We start from the raw sequence: 18,127 nt of genomic DNA, 5'->3' as shown, positions 1-18,127 counted from the left end.
TCAGGAAGGAGATCGGCCTATTGTTTCTGGGTTAAGTATGGTCTTTTCCTTCTTTAGGAATAACTGTGACATAAGCCAGAAGGGATTCCTGAGCCTTGTGGAATCCTTTGGCTAGGGCATTGAAGTGGGAAAACATCTGAGAAGAAGGAAGTGAACAGAATTTTGCGTAGTAGGTGTTTGTAAAACCATCAGGACCTGGACTTTTCCCCTTGGGAAGCTCTTTGGTTACAGCCGCTAACTCAGCCCAAGTAATAGGGACATCTAACTTACCTTATTGGAGAATATGCAAAGTCTTCCGGACTGGCGACGCCCCAGGGAGCGCAGATTGTAAAGCTGTGCGCAACAGTTGCAAAATGCTTCTGCTATTTTGGAGGGGTGTAAAACCTGGGTGTACGAAGCTGTTTGAATCTTGTATATGTGTGTGGTAGCACGTTGGCGTCTCAGGGCCCTGGCCAGCAGCTTTCCACAGGTATTGCCATATTCGTAAAATTTGTGAGAAACATGCCGTAAGCGTGCTCGGATTCGGGCTTCTAAAGCACCGAAGAGCTCAGAGTGAAGAGACTGTAGCAGAGACAGAGCCTCAGTAGTCGGCCAACGCTTATGACTAAGCTCTCCTTGGCAGAGCTTAGATAAAAGAAGTTGAAGCTCACTAGTGCATTCCCATTTCAAATGGGCGCCCTGGGAGGTAAGTTCGCCCCTGACTACCACTTTATGACCTTCCCAAATGGAGGTGGGTCTTACCTCTCTTGACGTGTTTTCTACAAAATATTGAGAGATGGTGTCTAAGATTTTCTGGAACACTACAGCGTCATCTAATAAGTTGTCATTTAGGTGCCATGTTCATTGTCTTGTGCCTGGTGACAAAGGCACCAGGGAGAGGGAAATAGGCGCATGATCAGAAAGCGTAAGGGAGCCTATTGACGCACCCGAGAACAATTCTAAAAATGATTGGTCTATTGGGAGTAGGTCAATACATCTGTAGACATCATGGGTGGCTGAGTAGTAGCTGTAGTCTTTGGCAGAGGGGTGTAAAATCCTCCAGCAGTCTACTAGGTGGTGAGCATGTAGGGAATTCTGAAAGTGTTTCAAGAAGGAGAAAGATCGGCCAGAGGAAGTTCCAATGCAAGGATCTAGGCTCATGTTGAAATCCTCCCCCCAAGATCAGTTGTCCTTAATGGAAAGAGGATAGGGATTCCAGCATAGAGTCCAGGAAAGTCAGCTTTCCCGTGTTTGGTGCATACAGCCTTTGAGGAACAAAAACCTCCCATGAGGGTCTTCATAATTGTCTACTGGAACAAAAGGAAATTTTTATGGATAAGAATAGCAACCCCCTCCCCCCCCCCCCCCCCGATTTTGCACGAGGGGAATTTCTAAGGAACCACTGACTATATAAGTGGGTAGGCAAGTGGGGGACTGCATCTTGACGAAAGTGGGTTTTCTGCAGGAGGAGAATATGTGCACCCAGTCGCTTTGATTCGAGCCACAACTTACAAAGCTTCAGGGGGAGCTTAGACCACACACGTTGTTGGATTCCACCTTCAGAAGAGCCATGACCATTCTAAATCACAGGGCGACAGGTGTCACCAGGAGTGGGGCGAGCGAAAGACCTGCAGCAGTCCAGCACATGTCCCAAGTAGCACTGAGGAAATGAGAGCAAAACACAGATAAAACACCAAAAATACAATGTAAAATAGTGAGTATAAAGCTTGTAACAGTGTAAATTTGCTGTCCCCTCAAAATAACTCAACACACAGCCATTAATGTTTAAATCTCTGGCAACAAACATGAGCACACCCCTAAGTGCAAATGTCCAAATTGGGCCCAAAGTGTCAATATTTTGTGTGTCCACCAATATTTTTAAGTACTGCCTTAACCCTCTTGGGCATGGAGTTCACCAGAGCTTCACAGGTTGCCACTGGAGTCCTCTTCCACTCCTCCATGACGACATCACAGAGCTGGTGGATGTTGGAGACCTTGCACTCCTCCACCTTCTGTTTTGAGGATGCCCCACAGACGCTCAATAGGGTTTAGGTCTGGAGACATGCTTGGCCAGTCCATCATCTTTACCCTCAGCTTCTTTAGCAAGGCAGTGGTCGTATTGGAGGTGTGTTTGGGGTCAATATCATGTTGGAATACTGCCCCATGCAGCACCAGACCAGGACACTCCCACCACCATGCTTGACTGTAGGCAAGACACACTTGTCTTTGTACTCCTCACCTGGTTGCCACTACACATGCTTGACACCATCTGAACCAAATAAGTTTATCCTGGTTTCATCAGACCACAAGACATGGTTCCAGTAATCCATGTCCTTAGTCTGCTTGTCTACAACAATTTTTTTGCGGGCTTTCTTGTGCATCATCTTTAGAAGAGGCTTCTATCTGGGACGACAGCCATGCAGACCAATTTGTTGCAGTGTGTGGAGTATGGTCTGAGCACTGACAAGCAGACCCCCCACCCTTTCAACCTCTGCAGCAATGCTGGCAGCACTCATACGCAGTGGCAGCTGGTGCATTGGGGGTGCAGGGGCGCCGCCCCCCCCCCCCATCCATACGTCCGGCCCCCTAATCTACATGCATGGCATCCAATGGGTTTTTTTTTTTATTTTGAAGCATGTGATTAGAGCCAAAGGGGTTTAATAGGCTTCAAAAAAGGGTGGGCTCGGGGCACAGGGCAATGAAAATTCACTATTGCTACACTGATTCTCCTCCTGGCCAATCAGGAAGCGGGTCCTGAGACCCATTTCCCGATTGGCCAAAAGGAAATGCCATGCTATTGGCCAAGGAGCGGAGGAGGAGGGAGAAGACTGAGGGGGAAGTCGCCGCTGCCTGCCCAGGGTGAGTGAGTCGGCGTCCGGGGCAGTGCGGGCTGGAGCTGGTGGGGGACAGTGCGGGCTGGAGGTGGTGGGGGACTGGCGACCAGGGGGGGGCAGTGCGGGCTGGAGCTGGTGGGGGACAGTGCGGGCTGGAGCTGGTGGGGGGCCGGCAACCGGGGGGGGGGGGAGAGTGCGGGCTGGAGCTGGTGTGGTCGGGGGGTATGGTATGGTCCATCTGCCGCCCCCCCCGGCACCTGGAGCAGCAGCCGCCACTACTCATATGTCTATTTCCTAAAGACAACCTCTGAATATGATGCTAAGCACGTGCGCTCAACTGGCAAAGCCTGTTCTGAGTGGAACCTGTCCTGTTGAACTGCTGTATGGTCTTGGCCACCATGCTGCAGCTCAGTTTCAGGGTCTTGGTAATCTTCTTATAGCCTAAGCCATCTTTATGTAGAGTAACAATTCTTTTTTTCAGATCCTCAGAGAGTTCTTTGCCATGAGGTGCCATGTTGAACTTCCAGTGACCAGTATGGGAGAGTGAGAGCAATAACACCAAATTTAACACACCTGCTCCTCATTCACACCTGAGACCTTGTAACACTAATGAGTCACATGACAGCGGGGAGGGAAAATGGCTAATTGGGCCCAATTTGGACTTTTTTACTTTGGGGTGTACTCACTTTTGTTGCCAACGGTTTAGACATCTGTGTGCTGAGTTATTTTGAGGGGGGCAGCAAATTTACACTGTTATACAAGCTGTACACTCACTACTTTACATTGTAGCAAAGTGTAATTTCCTCAGTGTTGTCACATGAAAACATATAATAAAATATTTACAAAAATGTGAGGGGTGTACTCACTTTTGTGAGATACTGTAATAAAACCAAATGCCCAGAGGGCCAATATTTACAGCCAGTAATAGCCATCAAAGGAACCTCTCCAAGCCAGTAGGCTTGCCTCAAAGAGGGAAGAGAGGACCATCTGAGGGCTATCAACGACTCTCAGCCTATTTGGGGGAAAGTGATAAGGCAGAAGGCATGAGTCGTGTGGAAAATTCACTTCAGCAGTAATAATCCACACTTCCTGTGCATTGGTGAGTCAGGTCCCACAGGGCTGAGGGGAGGGGAGGAAGAGGCAGTGGCGTATTTAGGTTTTGTGCTGCCCTAGGCCTGACTAAACTTGTGCACCCCCTAATTTAAATATGACCCACCCCTTTCTGTAAAGGCCACATCCCTTCCTGTTTATGACCTTCCCTGTCATCTGCAAACCACAGACCACAACCACAGTCTATCAGTGTAGCCTCATCAGATCCCATAAGTTCAGCCTCATCAGCGCCCATCAGTGCAGCATATCAGTGCTGCCTTATCAGTGCAGCCTCATTAGTGCCCATCAGTGCAGCCTATTAGCGCCCATCAGTGCAGCATATGAGTGCCCATCAGTGCCAGGGGGGCAGAGGACAGTAGGAGGAGCATTTGGCTGCAGGGTCACACTTATAGCATTGGCGGCCGTCGGGCCAGTTGTATTAAGTGTGGTCGGCGGCCACGGTCTGTCCGAATGTCCTGACCGGCCGGTATTATCATACTGGTAAGTAGCAGTGTGACCGCTTTATGGGGGTACCAGACTGATTTGCCTCCTGAACCCTGCCCTCCGGCCCAATTCACTGCATAAGACTGGCACTATACAAAAAGTGTAGCGCAAGCCGGCGGGGATCCTTTTTGTGCTGGGAGGAGGCTGGGGTTTTTTTTCGTGCAGGGTGCAGCTTTTTGCTGCCCCCCTGCAAAGTGCTGCCTAGGCCTGGGCCTTTTTGGCCTAGGCCAAGATACAGTACTGGGAAGAGGTAGCGTAACATCAGTCAGTAGGATGGAGGAGTCTGTGAAAAATAGGAGCAAGCTTGGGGTGAATGGAGATCTCTAAGATGGGCAGTAAGTCACAGCATCACATTAGAGTAAAAACTATTCAGGCATTTCCAGGAGAGGATGCATGCTGTGAAGCTTGACGAGAGGATCTTGATCTGGAGGACAGGTAGGCAAAGAGATATCCGGGGAGGAGCGCCAGTCAGGTATATCAACCTGGGGCAGGGTAAGTTGAGCCTAAAAATTAGGCAGATCATCCCTATCCCATAAAGTGATGTGTTTGCCATCCTTATGGACAGAGAGGCAGAATGGAAAGCCCCAGCGATAGGTGAGGTCCGCATCTTGGAGGGCTTCCAACAGTGGCTTCACTGCCTTGCGTTGCATCAATGTGTGATGGGAGATGTCTGGGAAGAGCGATAACTTGGTGCCATCAAAGTACACATGAGAAACACCACGCATATGGGACATAATATGCTCTTTTAGAAAATATTTATGCAAATTGCATATAATGTCTCTAATAAAAGTGTAGCGCAAGCCAGTGGGGACCCTTTTCATGTGGGAGCAAGGAGGAGGCTGTTTTTTTTGTGCGTGTTGCAGCTTTTTTGCCTTGTTGGCCGAGGCCAAGATACAGCACTGTGTCAACCTGTGGTTGCAGGAAAGAAATTCACACCGTGTATAGCCTGCCTAATTCAAAATGTGTGTTTTGTTTTCACTACCTTTGAGAAAGTGCCCCCTTTATGTTGCTGCTACTAAGTATGTTAATCAGAAAGCTAATGCAGCCTTTCTCAACCATTGTGCCATGAGATCATGAGAGAGAAGGTCTGTCAGATGAGCCGATCTCCTGATCCCCTGCCGAACTGTACATCGGCACTGTGAGGGAGCTTCGTACCCCTCAAAAGTGAAATTAAACAGAGGGGAAGTGTGCTGTGCTCTCTACTTCCCCCTACAGTGCAGTACCTGGCTGAATGGAAAAGTTACTGTGCTGGAATGTTTTCAAGAGCTTTATAAATGTGTCTCTGTGTGTATACATGTGTCTGTACATGTGTGTGCATGTATGTATGTGTGTACATGTGTGTCTGCGTGTGTGTGTGTGTGTATACATGTGCGCGTGTGTACATGTGTCTGTATGTTTGTACATGTGTTTGTGTGTGTGTGCACGTGTTTAGGTCTTTATGCGTGTGTGTGTGTGTGTGTATATATATATATATATATATATATATATATAGATAGATAGATAGATAGATAGATAGATAGATAGATAGATAGATAGATAGATAGATAGATAGATATAGATATAGATATATACATACACATGTGTCTGTATGTGTATGTATGTACATGTGTCTGTTTGTGTGTGTACGTGTGTTTGTGTGTGTTACTTTTAATCCGGACCCCCCCCCCCTATTCCTGTACCATCAGAACTATTTTTGTAGGGCTTGTTTGTGATAGCAGCAAGAACATGTGCATTTAACAGCTGGTAAAGAGGCAATATGTTGCCTCCTCACCACCTGTTTTCAGCCCATAAATAAAGCATCACTACACTACAACCATGCAAAGCACACAGTTGCGAGGTGGTTGCAGTGCAGCCCCATTCACGCAGGGTATACCTCCAGCTGCAGCCACAGCATGTGTAAACCCCCAGCTGCTGCCTCTGCAGCTAAAGGGGGAGAAGTTGTGGGTGGTAAAAAAAGCTTGACCATGTGGTTTTACCGCTCCTCCAACCTAACATGTGAACAAGCCCTTGGTTCACATCTTTGTGGCTGCATGCTGCGTGTAGGGCATCCCATTCATTTCAATAGGCTTCCCTACCCGCAGAAATGCAGGGAAAGAAGTCCCTGACCCTTTTTCTTTAAATTGCGCCGCACCAAAAAACCCCTATGTTTACCAATCTGTGGGGTACCATTAAGAATTATTGGCACCCCTAAAGAGCACTTGTCTGTGTGTCAGGAATGAGCGCGATTTTGCACGTGTTCCGCGACACACAGTAACGTAAACCAAGACTTGGATAGGGGTGCCTCAAGACTGAAAGTACTTTTCAAGGGCGCCCCGAATAGAAAAAGGTTGAGAAACACTGTGCTAATGTATTAGGATTTGCTTGTTTCAACTTCTGACAACAAATATTAACTACATTTTCATTTACAAATTAAACATGATTTTATTCTGAATTTTAGTAAAAGTACATGTATTGTTTTGCTTATAACAGAAGCCCTGAGGCATTCCCAGCTTCCTGTACAGGTGCAGATAACATTTACCCTACCAGATGGAAGAGCCAGACACCGGATCATCAGCCAAAAGAGACCAGTGACTAATGACAGGTAAAGCAAACCATGATGGATATTATTGTAGAGGTGGCAGGATCTTTCATATCAGTGATTTTTACTACTGGCTGCCTGCTTTGATGGCTCTGGCATTGCTAACCCATTTTTGGGTTATATGATTCCATCCTCATTGAAATATAGTTCCAAAGGCAATTTAAGCCCAACATTATTGTTATATATACTGTATATATTTTTTTTAATATTCAAGAGAGTGGAATTCAACTGAAATAGGTTTGCCCTGTGCTGTTCAGTAGAGCCCAAAAGAAAGGGGAGCTTTAAGTAGTGCTAGAAGAGCCTGGGATTTTAGTAGTGCACAGTGGGCTCTGTAGCATGATTCAAGCTTTAGTTAGGTACCTATGTGTTTTGGTGGATGAACACAGAAGTGATGCATCGCAAGCGAGATATGTTAGCTAGGATGCATCTCTAACATATGGTATGATCTCTGAAGGTTCATAGTAGAGAGCAGATATACAGTATAATGAAAAGTTGTGCCGTATAACACCCCAAGAAGAGATAGCAGTCTAGGATGAGTACTTGTAGACAGGGCAACAGTGATTGGTCCACTTTTTTCTGGCTTTTTATGGGCTTTGTAAAGTCTGCAGTTTGTTTATCACTAGTTTATGTGTACCTTCAAGTGACACCAAAGTGACTGATAGCAGGATAAAGTTTACCATTGAGGTTGGATTTTTTCATTTAATGGACTATTGTGCCAACTAAGATAGGAGCAGAGCAAGAACTGTCTGCTGATCACATCTGTACATGGCTATGTGCTAATCTTCTACAAAAAAAAAATCACTTGACAGTAAAATTACATAGTGTATCCTTTATGTATAACCAGAGTATGTCTTTGGATATCTGTTGTAGACCTGGACGCACTGGAATCATGATGTTAAACGGTCTTTAATGTGATAGATATAATTGGATGTATACTTGATGCAATACTTTACATCTAGCCTAGTTTCTGGTGGATATAGCATAAATCCAATGTTTTCTTTCTAGTGTTGCTGCTCTAGAAGCCATCAACCTGAATGTCCTACAGATCCACAGCGTTCAGTTCTGTGCCCGCCTTGCTATGGAAGGACATGTAAATGAGGCCACTAAAGTTGCCTTAGAGCTTAAAGAGCTCATAGAGCAAGTAATGTAAGTATGAATCATTGAGTATGAAAGATACTGTATTCAATTTTACAAAACTCAGTAAGCAATTCAGTTGGATGGCCTAATGCAAGAGCAACCAAATCTATTTTACTTTAAAATCCTTTTATCTTACAAAGATTTTGTTTTCACAGCTGCAATTTCTTTAATATTTAAACGTGAGTAAATATGTATATATAAAATCGTTTTTAGTTATGTTCTAAAACTTTATTCTACTTACTTTTAACAATGTATGAGAAGATATATTTGTCCAATATAAATTCTTTTTTGCCTGTTAGCAGATTGAATTGATGTTACTGATTTTAGTGATGTCTATGGGGCAAGATCGCTTCTCATTAATTAGATACAATTTACTATCTTGGTGGGTATACATTATTTATTTTTCAGTAAGGATACTGCCTACTGGGAACCAATAAGAAAAAAACCTTCTTAACACATGACTCGTAAAGAAAAAAAAAAAAATCAAAGCCATATCAAAGTTAAACTTCTGGTAAACCTTACATACTAACACAATTGGGTTAAATATATGAAAGGTTCCTTTTATAGCTAATCTCACTCTAGTTATTAATAGAGGGACTGATGTATGTAAAGTGTGTTGTCAGGTAAATAGCCTGTTGCCAGTAGCAATCAGTTAAAATCTTTGTTGAATAAAGTATGTGCAGCGCTAATAAGTGGTACATTTAGTGCTTAAACAAATAAAAATGTCCAAACAGTGGAACTGAGCCGCCAAGTTGTGATCAAAAGTGCAACATGAATAGCTATTATTAAAAAATAGTCCAAATAGTGAACACAAAAGAAAATTTACAGACAGATAACAACTGGGTTATCCAGTATATCCAAAGAACTCCTTCAATGGTAAGTGTGGAGTGTCAAAACACTCGCCAGACATCAACCAAAAAACGACATTGAAATTGGGCGTGGGGGCAATACACCCAAAGATATGTGCCAATCAGGGCAGTCACAGGTAGCCCTACAGTCCTGTGAAAGCTAGGACTCCGGCTAGTTGTGTTCTATACACAGGGCTTTGTTGCCACTCCCAGCAGATGAACAGAAATGCAGTGAATGAAAGGAAGGTAGGTATATATGTCTATGCAGGCAGACCCCCAACTATCCTCCTAAAACCTTACATGGCAGTCAGTAGAGTTCACACACATGCAGTTGCAGAGATGCTTTGCTTCATGGTCATGAAAAATGTATCTCGGCATGCAGATTTTAACAGGCAGCACCGCCTATGAACTTATACATTGAAATCGATGTAGGCCACATAGCAGCCCTAAGTCAAATGCTTGGCTTGCAATTTCTGTACAGTATTTCAGTGCAGAATCACACTTTGACTGGCAAAAAACAGGCAGTCAGCAGTATATCCTTCTGAATGTCTACAAATCACCTCTGCCGACCATGTGAAAGAGGCATTTGTCAGTAGCTTAGATTTGCTTACAGGAGGAGAGAACAAATAATTCCTTCATCAGAGTGATATTTAAGTTTCCAATCATGGGATAGGGCTGGTTGATGACCAAGCTATATTCCCTGAATGTAGTAAAGAATAGTGGGGTCACTGATGTGGTTATGCTGTCTGCTAGGGGTATCTGGTTTACAAGACTAGCTGAACATATTCACTAATTCTTCGTCAGGTCAAACAGCTTGAGTATATATTTCAACTGTGTGTGTGAGACCAACTAAATGCACAAAGCGAGTGCACAGGCAGATCACGCGAAATCCGGTGGGCAGCATTTTTTGGGCGATTAGGGTGTACTTGGTGTTGGGACACGCCACGAATAAACAGTTCATGGAGTAACAATGGGCATGGCACAGATAAACAGTTCTTGGAGTAGCAAAGGACGCAGCACGGACAAACAGTTCTCAAAATAGCAATGGGCATAGCAAGGATAAACAGTTCACAGGGTAACAATGGGCAAAGCACGGCTAAACAGTTCTTGGAATAGTAATGCGCACAGCACAGATAAACAATTTACAGGGTAGCAATGGGCACAGCATGCATAAACAGTTCATGGGTTAGCGATGGGCGCAATACAGGTAAACAGTTCATAGGTAGCTATATGACGCTCTACCTCCAAACCCTCTCCTTGGTTACAGAAACTCACTCATTAATTATGCAGATGAGCTAACATATTTATGTACTGCTTTTCATTAAGGTTCATGTAACAAATGTTCTTTTAGAGGTTTTTTAATGTTCTTTCTCTTCTCAGAAATCTAGTGTGTTTGAATGTTTGCCTGGTGTTCAGATTTATATATTTTCAAAAATTCAAGTCCCTTTTTATAATGATTGAAATTGTTGTGGCTTTCCAGGAGACATGAGAAATATGAGGACCAAGGAGTCCTGTATGAAGACTGGGAAAATACTATGGCTCCTATTTATGAAGATCTGCAGGTTTATGTACAAGTGAGTACTAAGACAATAATTAAAGTAATACATATATATAAAAATGGAAGTGATAATAAACACTGACAGTGACAAATATAATAAAGCTTACAGACTAAAGTTTTCTACACTAAACCAATGACAGATGACCATGCACAATCTACCTGTCTTTAGATATCTGCATGGTCAACTTGCCACATAAACACAAATGGTTGGAGAGTGTCATACAGACACGTTCAGTACTGGTGTATATTGAGGGAAACAAAGGAAACCACACAAGATTCTAATCTGTTTGAATACCCCCCCCCCCCCCCCACACACACACACGCACACACCCAAGAAGTGTCAGTGCCGTCTGTCAGAGCTCATAGGTATTACATATAAAACACATCTGCTTGAAGTTTGTTAGGTCTTATGTCTATATGTGACTTAACAGTGCCCTCCTTCTGAGTCTTCCTATTGGTTTGTGAAGACATCCATCACATTAACAAATAGGGAGGCTTGAGAGGTGGGAGATGTATAGTATTTCACTGGTTCTACTTCTTCATTTCTGGACCTACTGTAATTTTGGCTATAGGTAATCTTTTCATCATATGCTCAGTTTGACATGACTAGGTTTACTATACTTTAATGATCAATTTTCATTCTGTAGAAATTTTGATCATGTGTGAGAGAGCTGTTGGCTACAGTACTAACTTAAAATTTGTGGTACAAGTGAGCGCCTAAGTCCTTGTAGTGTGTAGGTAGTAATGAGTGAGTACTAGTATAAAATACAATAGGACTGCAGGAATTATAGGACCACCAGACATTTATAGGACATTCTCTAGGGTTTGAAACCAATATAATTATTCTGAGGCGCTAGAATTGGTAATGTATGCAGTTATGGTACAGTTTCATTGCATCCAATGACATCAATGCTTTATGCAAAATCACCTAATGTTATATGGTATTGTGCCTAAAAATGAATTGTCACATGTTGTACTGCATCATTACAAAATTATGTTACATTCCATATGCAATTAAATCACTGCATTTTCCAGATCTCGGCCACCTCCTGCTCTCGGCCTTAAAATTTACAATAACATCCCTGATATACTGTTATGTATTCAAACTGTCATTTGTATAAATCCTTAGGGTGATATGTACATTCATGTGAATATATTTATTTTAGGGAGAATCATCTAAGAAGAACAATGTAGACACAACCAAAGAAGTTCCCGTAGTGAAAGTAAGTGGGATAATTTCAAATTTAATTGATAGTTGGTATGCATTGAGTCAGTACATGCAGCAAAATATAGAATTTGATAGTCAGAGGCCATTTTTTCTCTCTGAAAACACACTGTATCTGATGTCATGAAGTAAGGTAGATGGATTCTATTATCATTTTTGTGGGGTACACATAGGAATGTGTATGACATGGGAATCTGGATAAATAGTTTAAAGCATTTGTAAAGGAAATAATTTTTTTTTGCACAGAGCAACCCCGATCCTCCGCTTCTCAGGTCCCCTTGCCAAAGCTCTGGCCCCCTCCCCTAAGTACCGAGTACCCCCATAGCAATCTACTTTCTTGTTTGTTCTTGTCATGGAGTCTCACCCTATACGTCCATAAGACACAGAGAGTGTGGCTCAGCCCCTCCCCCACCTCACTGGCTGTGGTTGACAGGAGCAGAAGCTCTTGCTGCTGCATCTCAGCCAATGCAGAGGGAGAGAACTGGGAGAGCCTCATTTTTCACGCACAGCACTGGATCAAGATCGGGCTTAGGTAACTATTGGGAGGGCTGCAAACAGTTTTTTACCTTCATACACAGAATGCATTAAGGTAAAAACCTTCAGCTTTTACAACTATCTTAAGTTGTTTCCTAGTTTATAATCTGTAGAAAATAGGGTTCCTTTCCACTTTCACCTTGTACATTTCATTGTGATTGTTTGCTGCATGCAGCAGATCTACTTTTGCTTTTATCCATACATACAGGGTTAACAAAATCAGAAAGTCATACAGAAAAATCTTTTGTTAGTCTCTTCCCTAGAGGAATTTTAATAGTACTGCAAACCATTGCATAGGGCCAGTGGGTGAAGGCAGATTTATGTTTTATTATAGACTGTGGGCAGACACCACAGCACCTCTCACTAAAATTAAAACCATGCAAAGTGCAGGCATAGTTTGTCCCTGGAAGGATATGAACCTATGGCCTCAAAACTTCAAAGTGCTCACTACCTAACTATAATGCAGCTTGAGCCTGATGTATTCCATATGATTATTCAATAATAAAGATTTTTCTTTTTCGTTCATTGACAGACACAGCTCCTGATATTCATAACCATTGGGTCATACTGCCCCCTACAGGAGTAGGAAACTAGGCAGAAAATAATTCTGGCTAGACCCATGGGTAGTCCCAGGGGATATACTCTCTCTCTGCTATAGTCACTCAGCTTTTGTTACAAGCAGTGTCAGGCGAATTAGAACTCCACAGAGGGGTGGGTGCTGTGTCTGTCAATGAACATCAGAGAAATGGATTTTACGGTAAGTCAAAAATCCAATTTTCTCCTTCGTTCATTGACGAACACAGCTCTTGATATTTATAACCATTGGGATGTCCCAAAGCAGTGTTAAACATGAGGGGTGGGAACACCCAAAAAATTCCCAAGGCTAAAATGGATTTTACGGTAAGTATTTTTTAGTTTTTATTGAAAAGATTTCCAACAATAATAGATTTAAACACAAAGAGGATTAGAGGTATGAAGCTCTCTACGACGTACAATAACTATCCAAACTTAGGGCAGAAATAATACAATATAATTATGATTTCTCTGTCGCTCATTGACAGACGCAGTCCTCTTGATTAATATCAAATCGGGTTATACTGCCCTCTACAGGAGTAGGACACTAGGCAGAAGGAAAACCTTCTGGCCACACCTTAGGGGCAGTCCCAGAGGGTATATCCTCTCTCTCCCTGCTACAGGATGTCAGTTTTTTTTTTCTGTCTAGTTAGGAGTAAGGACCTAAGTTCCTTGCTGGGATCTTTGGTCCTGGCAAGATTTTTTTAGAAAAACTTTTTTTAGGCAGCTTTTTTCTCCAGTTGTTCCTGTGAGATCTTCAAGCAAGTATGCTGAAACTGGGTGACGGGCTGGATGTTAAGATCCAGTGGTCACCCCAGTCAGCCTACGAGCACGTGCAGGCCCTAGCTCTGCGCTGGGTCGGCCGTGACATAGTCCCAGTGGACGGGGACTGACCCTGAGAGTTAAACGTCTCGCCTGGTCGCCGACGACCAGTTGGAAACTGAGTCACGGCGTCTGTATTGGTCGACAGCCCCCCCACCTCGGTGGAGAGGGGTTCTGTCAGGAGTTGGCACCCGCCTGTTCCGGTATGGTGAGTAAAATGTTCTCCCTCTCCCCCTGACGGGTTTGTGGGTGGACGCGGGCCCCTCCCTGGGATGACCGGACCTTTTTAATCCTGGATCCCCCCTCTATCCTATAACAGGTGTCACAGATCCCCCTCTTGAGGGTGATTTAGTGAATAGGAACCAGAAGGCTTGGTTTGGGAGCTGACATTCGAAAGTCACTGTATGAGGGGCACTGTTAGGGTCCCCCCGGCAGTATCAGATTTGCTGGAGCAGATTATCCAAGGGCTACAGTTCATCTGTGACGCCGCTTTGGACGCCACTCCCTTGCTAGGGCGTGCATCTGCTTCAGCAGTGGTCCTGAGACGCGTGTTGTGGATTAAAGTGCTGGTCGGCGGATCAAGGTTCCAAAAAGACTTTGGCTAATCTTCCTTTTCAGGGGGATCGCCTGTTTGGGGCCACCTTGGATGAGATTATAAAGGATCTCACTGGGGGTAAGAGCACTTTTTTACCACAGACTGCTAAAGGTAAAGGACCTCGTAACAGGCGAGGACCTTCCTTTTCTGCTCATAAGAAGTTTGTTTGTTCTGCTGGGGCGGGCGATAAGGGGAAGTCCTCCAAAGCCCCTTCAGGGGGTTTCAGAGGGCGCTGGTTGGGTAAACAAAAGCACGACTCAGCCAAACCTGAAGATAAGACAACCTGAAGGTGCGCCCCCACCCATCTCTGGGGTGGGGGGACGTCTTCACCAGTTTCCGGATCCATGGCTTTCCAGAATCCCGGACAAAGGGGTTCGCGAGGTCATACGGTCGGGATACAAGATCGAGTTTCGATCTCTTCCACCGGTGCGATTCTTCCCTTCCAACATTCGACTATCCCCGGATCGCTTAAAAGCTTTGCGGGGAGCAGTAATGGACTTGATGCAACAGGGAGCGGCAGTTCCCGCTCCTTGAGCAGAACGTTTTCTTCACTTTTTCATAAGATCATTCCTAGTTCCCACCAGGAGATTGAACTATCTGGTCCTGGGATTGATGGTGGCCTTCTTAGAGGCAGTACCGTATGCCCAGTCGCATACCCGAATTCCCCAAAAGGAGATTCTTTTCAGATGGAATCGGAATTCCGATTCTCTGGACAATCGGATCCGGTTGAGCGAGTGGACCAGGGAGGATGCTCAGCCAGGGGAAGTCATTTCTTCCGACAGAATCCAGGTTACCGATAAATGTATTGGAACTGAGAGCGATCAGACTTTGTCTGATTTACTGGACCGAGCAGCTCCAGGGCAACCCGGTTTGGATTCAGTCGGACAAGGCCACGGCCGTGGCTTATGTCAATCACCAAGGGGGCACCAAGAGTGCCCTGGCGGCCATAGAAGTGGCCAGCATTCTTCATTGAGCGGAACGGTTTGTTCCGGCTCTCCCCACGGTATTCACTCCGGGGATGGAGAATCGGCAGACAGATTATGTCAGCCGTCAGATTCTGGATCAAGGGGTATGGCCTCTTCATCCAGAGATATTTCACCAGTGGTGCCTTCTTTGGGGCACCCTGGAGGTGGATCTGTTGGCAGCTCGGCTCAACAGGAAGGCGCGGAGGTTTGTAGCCCGCTCCCGAGATCCTCGAACAAACGCAGCAGATGCGCTGGTCGCCCCGTGGGGACAGTATCAGCTACTGTATGTCTTCCTTCCTCTCAAGTTGCTGCTGAAGCTTCTTCACAGGATAGAGGTGGAGGGAATTCCAGTTATCCTGGTAGCTCCAGACTGACCTCGTCGACCCGAGTACGCCGACTTCGTCAGGCTGGTCGCAGACGCTCCTTGGAGACTTCCTCTCAGGGAGGATCTGCGGTCTCAGGGACCGATCTTCCATCCTGCTTTACAATCGCTGGCTTTAACGGCCTGGCTATTGAGACTCAGGTGCTGAAGGACAAGGGATTGTCAACTTCAGTTATTCCTACTTTAATTAAAGCAAGGAAAGCGACTTCCAGAAAAGTCTATCATCGCACATGGAGGTCTTATATTGCGTGGTGTGAATCCTTTGGATTTCCTCCACGTGCCTATTCGGTGACCCGAATCTTGGCTTTTCTGCAACAGGGGGTTGAGCAGAACCTGGCCTTGAGTACTGTCAAGGGTCAGGTTTCAGCGTTAGCAATTTTCTTTCAGAAACCTTTGGCTACCCATTCCTTGGTGCGGAATTTCATCCAGGGGGTGCAGCACCTGGCTCCGCCAGTGCGCGTGCCCTTACCGCCCTGGGATCTTAATTTGGTGTTGTCGGTTCTTCAGAAACCACCCTTTGAAAATATCAGGGAGATTCCCTTGCTTACATTATCCCAGAAGGTGGCCTTCTTGGTGGCCATTACTTCTGCACGCAGGGTGTCAGAACTGCCCGCATTATCCTGTCGTTCCCCATATCTGGTGGTTCATAGGGATAAGGTGGTTCTTCGTCCAAATCCATCCTTCCTTCCAAAAGTGGTTTCAGAGTTTCATCTGAATGAAGATATTGTGCTACCTTCCTTGTGTCCTAAGCCCAGTCATCCTCTGGAGTTTGCGTTACATTCCTTGGATGTGGTTCGGGCAATCAGGGTATACCTGAAAACTACGGACTCGTTTCGTAAAACGGATTAACTTTTTGTGATCACAGATGGCCCCAAAAAGGGGTTGCCTGCATCTGCCGCGACTATCTCCAGATGGATCAGACAGAAGGTGGTACAGGCTTATTCTATTAAGGGTCGGAATCCTCCGTTCCCTGTTAAGGCGCACTCCACTCGGGCGCTTAGTGCTTCCTGGGCCTTCCGCCATCAGGCGTCAGTGGTCCAGGTTTTCAAGGCGGCTACCTGGTCGTCGGTTCATACCTTTACAAAATTTGATAAAGTTGATGTGATGGCATCGGCGGATGCCTCTTTTGGCCGCAAGGTTCTGCAGGCCGTAATTTGAGTCTACCTCGAGGGTTTTTTTCTGTTGGATTTTCAGTTGAGTCTCATCCTTTGGTTTGATGAGCCTTTAAGACTTAAGCACCGGTTGGGCCTTCTGGATTTAAATTTTGATTTCTGTTATCCCACCCCTCATTTGTGGCACTGCTTTGGGACGTCCCGATTTTGATATTAATCAAGAGGACTGCGTCTGTCAATGAGCGACAGAGAAAAATGGATTTTTGTAAAATCTTACCGTAAAATCCTTTTCTCTTAAGCTCATTGACAGACGCAGTACCCGCCCCTCTACTTTTGAGTTGGATTGGGTTAAATTCTCTGACACTGCTTTGTGACATAACTGACATCCTGTAGCAGGAAGAGAGAGGATATACCCTCTGGGAATGCCCCTAAGGTGTGGCCAGAACCTTTTCCTTCTGCCTAGTGTCCTACTCCTGTAGAGGGCAGTATAACCCGATTTGATATTAATCAAGAGGACTGCGTCTGTCAATGAGCTTAAGAGAAAAGGATTTTACGGTAAGATTTTACAAAAATCCATTTTTGAGATCCACAATAGCAAGGATTCTCCATATAAACCTCTGTTTGGAATTCAACTCAATTACAAGGCCTAGGATAGGGATAATGGAACGGAAGAAGCAATACCAGTCAGAGTGACATCACGCTCAAAACCATCCAACCTAGGTGGATGTTAGATGGCCAATAGAGAATCATCCAAGTCACCAGAGAAATAGTGCGTGATCCAAGGGGACCAACCAAATCTTTCAAAATTTTTTAGCCAGTTGCCAGTTTTTCATTCAATAACTACAATGCCTTTATAAGGTTTGACTTGTGCAACCACCAGACTTTGGCCAGAGCTTGCTTTGCTTCCATGAAAATTAAAGATAGGAGCCTGAATTGGTTTACAGTACACCCAGTTTATTTTGTAGACCTTCATATAAACTCGTAGGGATGTTATGTCCCAATAAAATATATATTAAATGATAGACTCCAGATCAGGTTTTTCTTTTTTACGAACAGGTTTCTGAATGTGGCATTCATTAATAATTTTATATTTCAGTCATTTTCAGATGAAATGGCAAAGATGATATTTCACATGAAGCGAACCAAGAGCAGAGTGCTAAGCAGATGGAAACATCAAGCAGAATAATGGAAGATCACATTTCTGTTACTTCTTACATCTCCTTTTCTATCTCAGGACTCTTCAAGCCCTCACGGGTGAACATCATAGCTAATAATGTTCCTCACATCTTAGCTACATACAATTACCCTATTTTTATTTTTTGTATGCTACCCTCTAGTGGGAGAGATGGTTACAAGGTAAATATATCATGGTCAACCGCTGGCAGGTTGGGT

General features: G+C 44.6%; 1 protein-coding gene across 1 annotated transcript in view; it reads left to right on the top strand.

Moving 5' to 3' along the window:
* Positions 1-17,921, top strand: part of LOC309568896 (circularly permutated Ras protein 1-like) — a gene marked incomplete at its 3' end in the record, with an annotated part of 177,565 nt that extends 159,644 nt beyond the window's left edge. The window contains exons 22-26 of the mRNA XM_082274675.1: positions 6,876-6,987; positions 7,990-8,130; positions 10,450-10,543; positions 11,694-11,750; positions 17,832-17,921. Coding sequence (XP_082130801.1) covers positions 6,876-6,987; positions 7,990-8,130; positions 10,450-10,543; positions 11,694-11,750; positions 17,832-17,921 — 494 coding nt within the window. The remainder of the gene's footprint in view (positions 1-6,875; positions 6,988-7,989; positions 8,131-10,449; positions 10,544-11,693; positions 11,751-17,831) is intronic.
* Positions 17,922-18,127: the final 206 nt, after the last annotated feature.

Source organism: Pelophylax lessonae (assembly GCF_965119305.1).
Source record: "Pelophylax lessonae genome assembly, chromosome: 12".
In the NCBI taxonomy this organism is placed as follows: Eukaryota; Metazoa; Chordata; class Amphibia; order Anura; family Ranidae; genus Pelophylax; species Pelophylax lessonae.
Note: the sequence above shows the minus strand (reverse complement) of the source record. Positions and strands in the feature narration are given on the sequence as shown.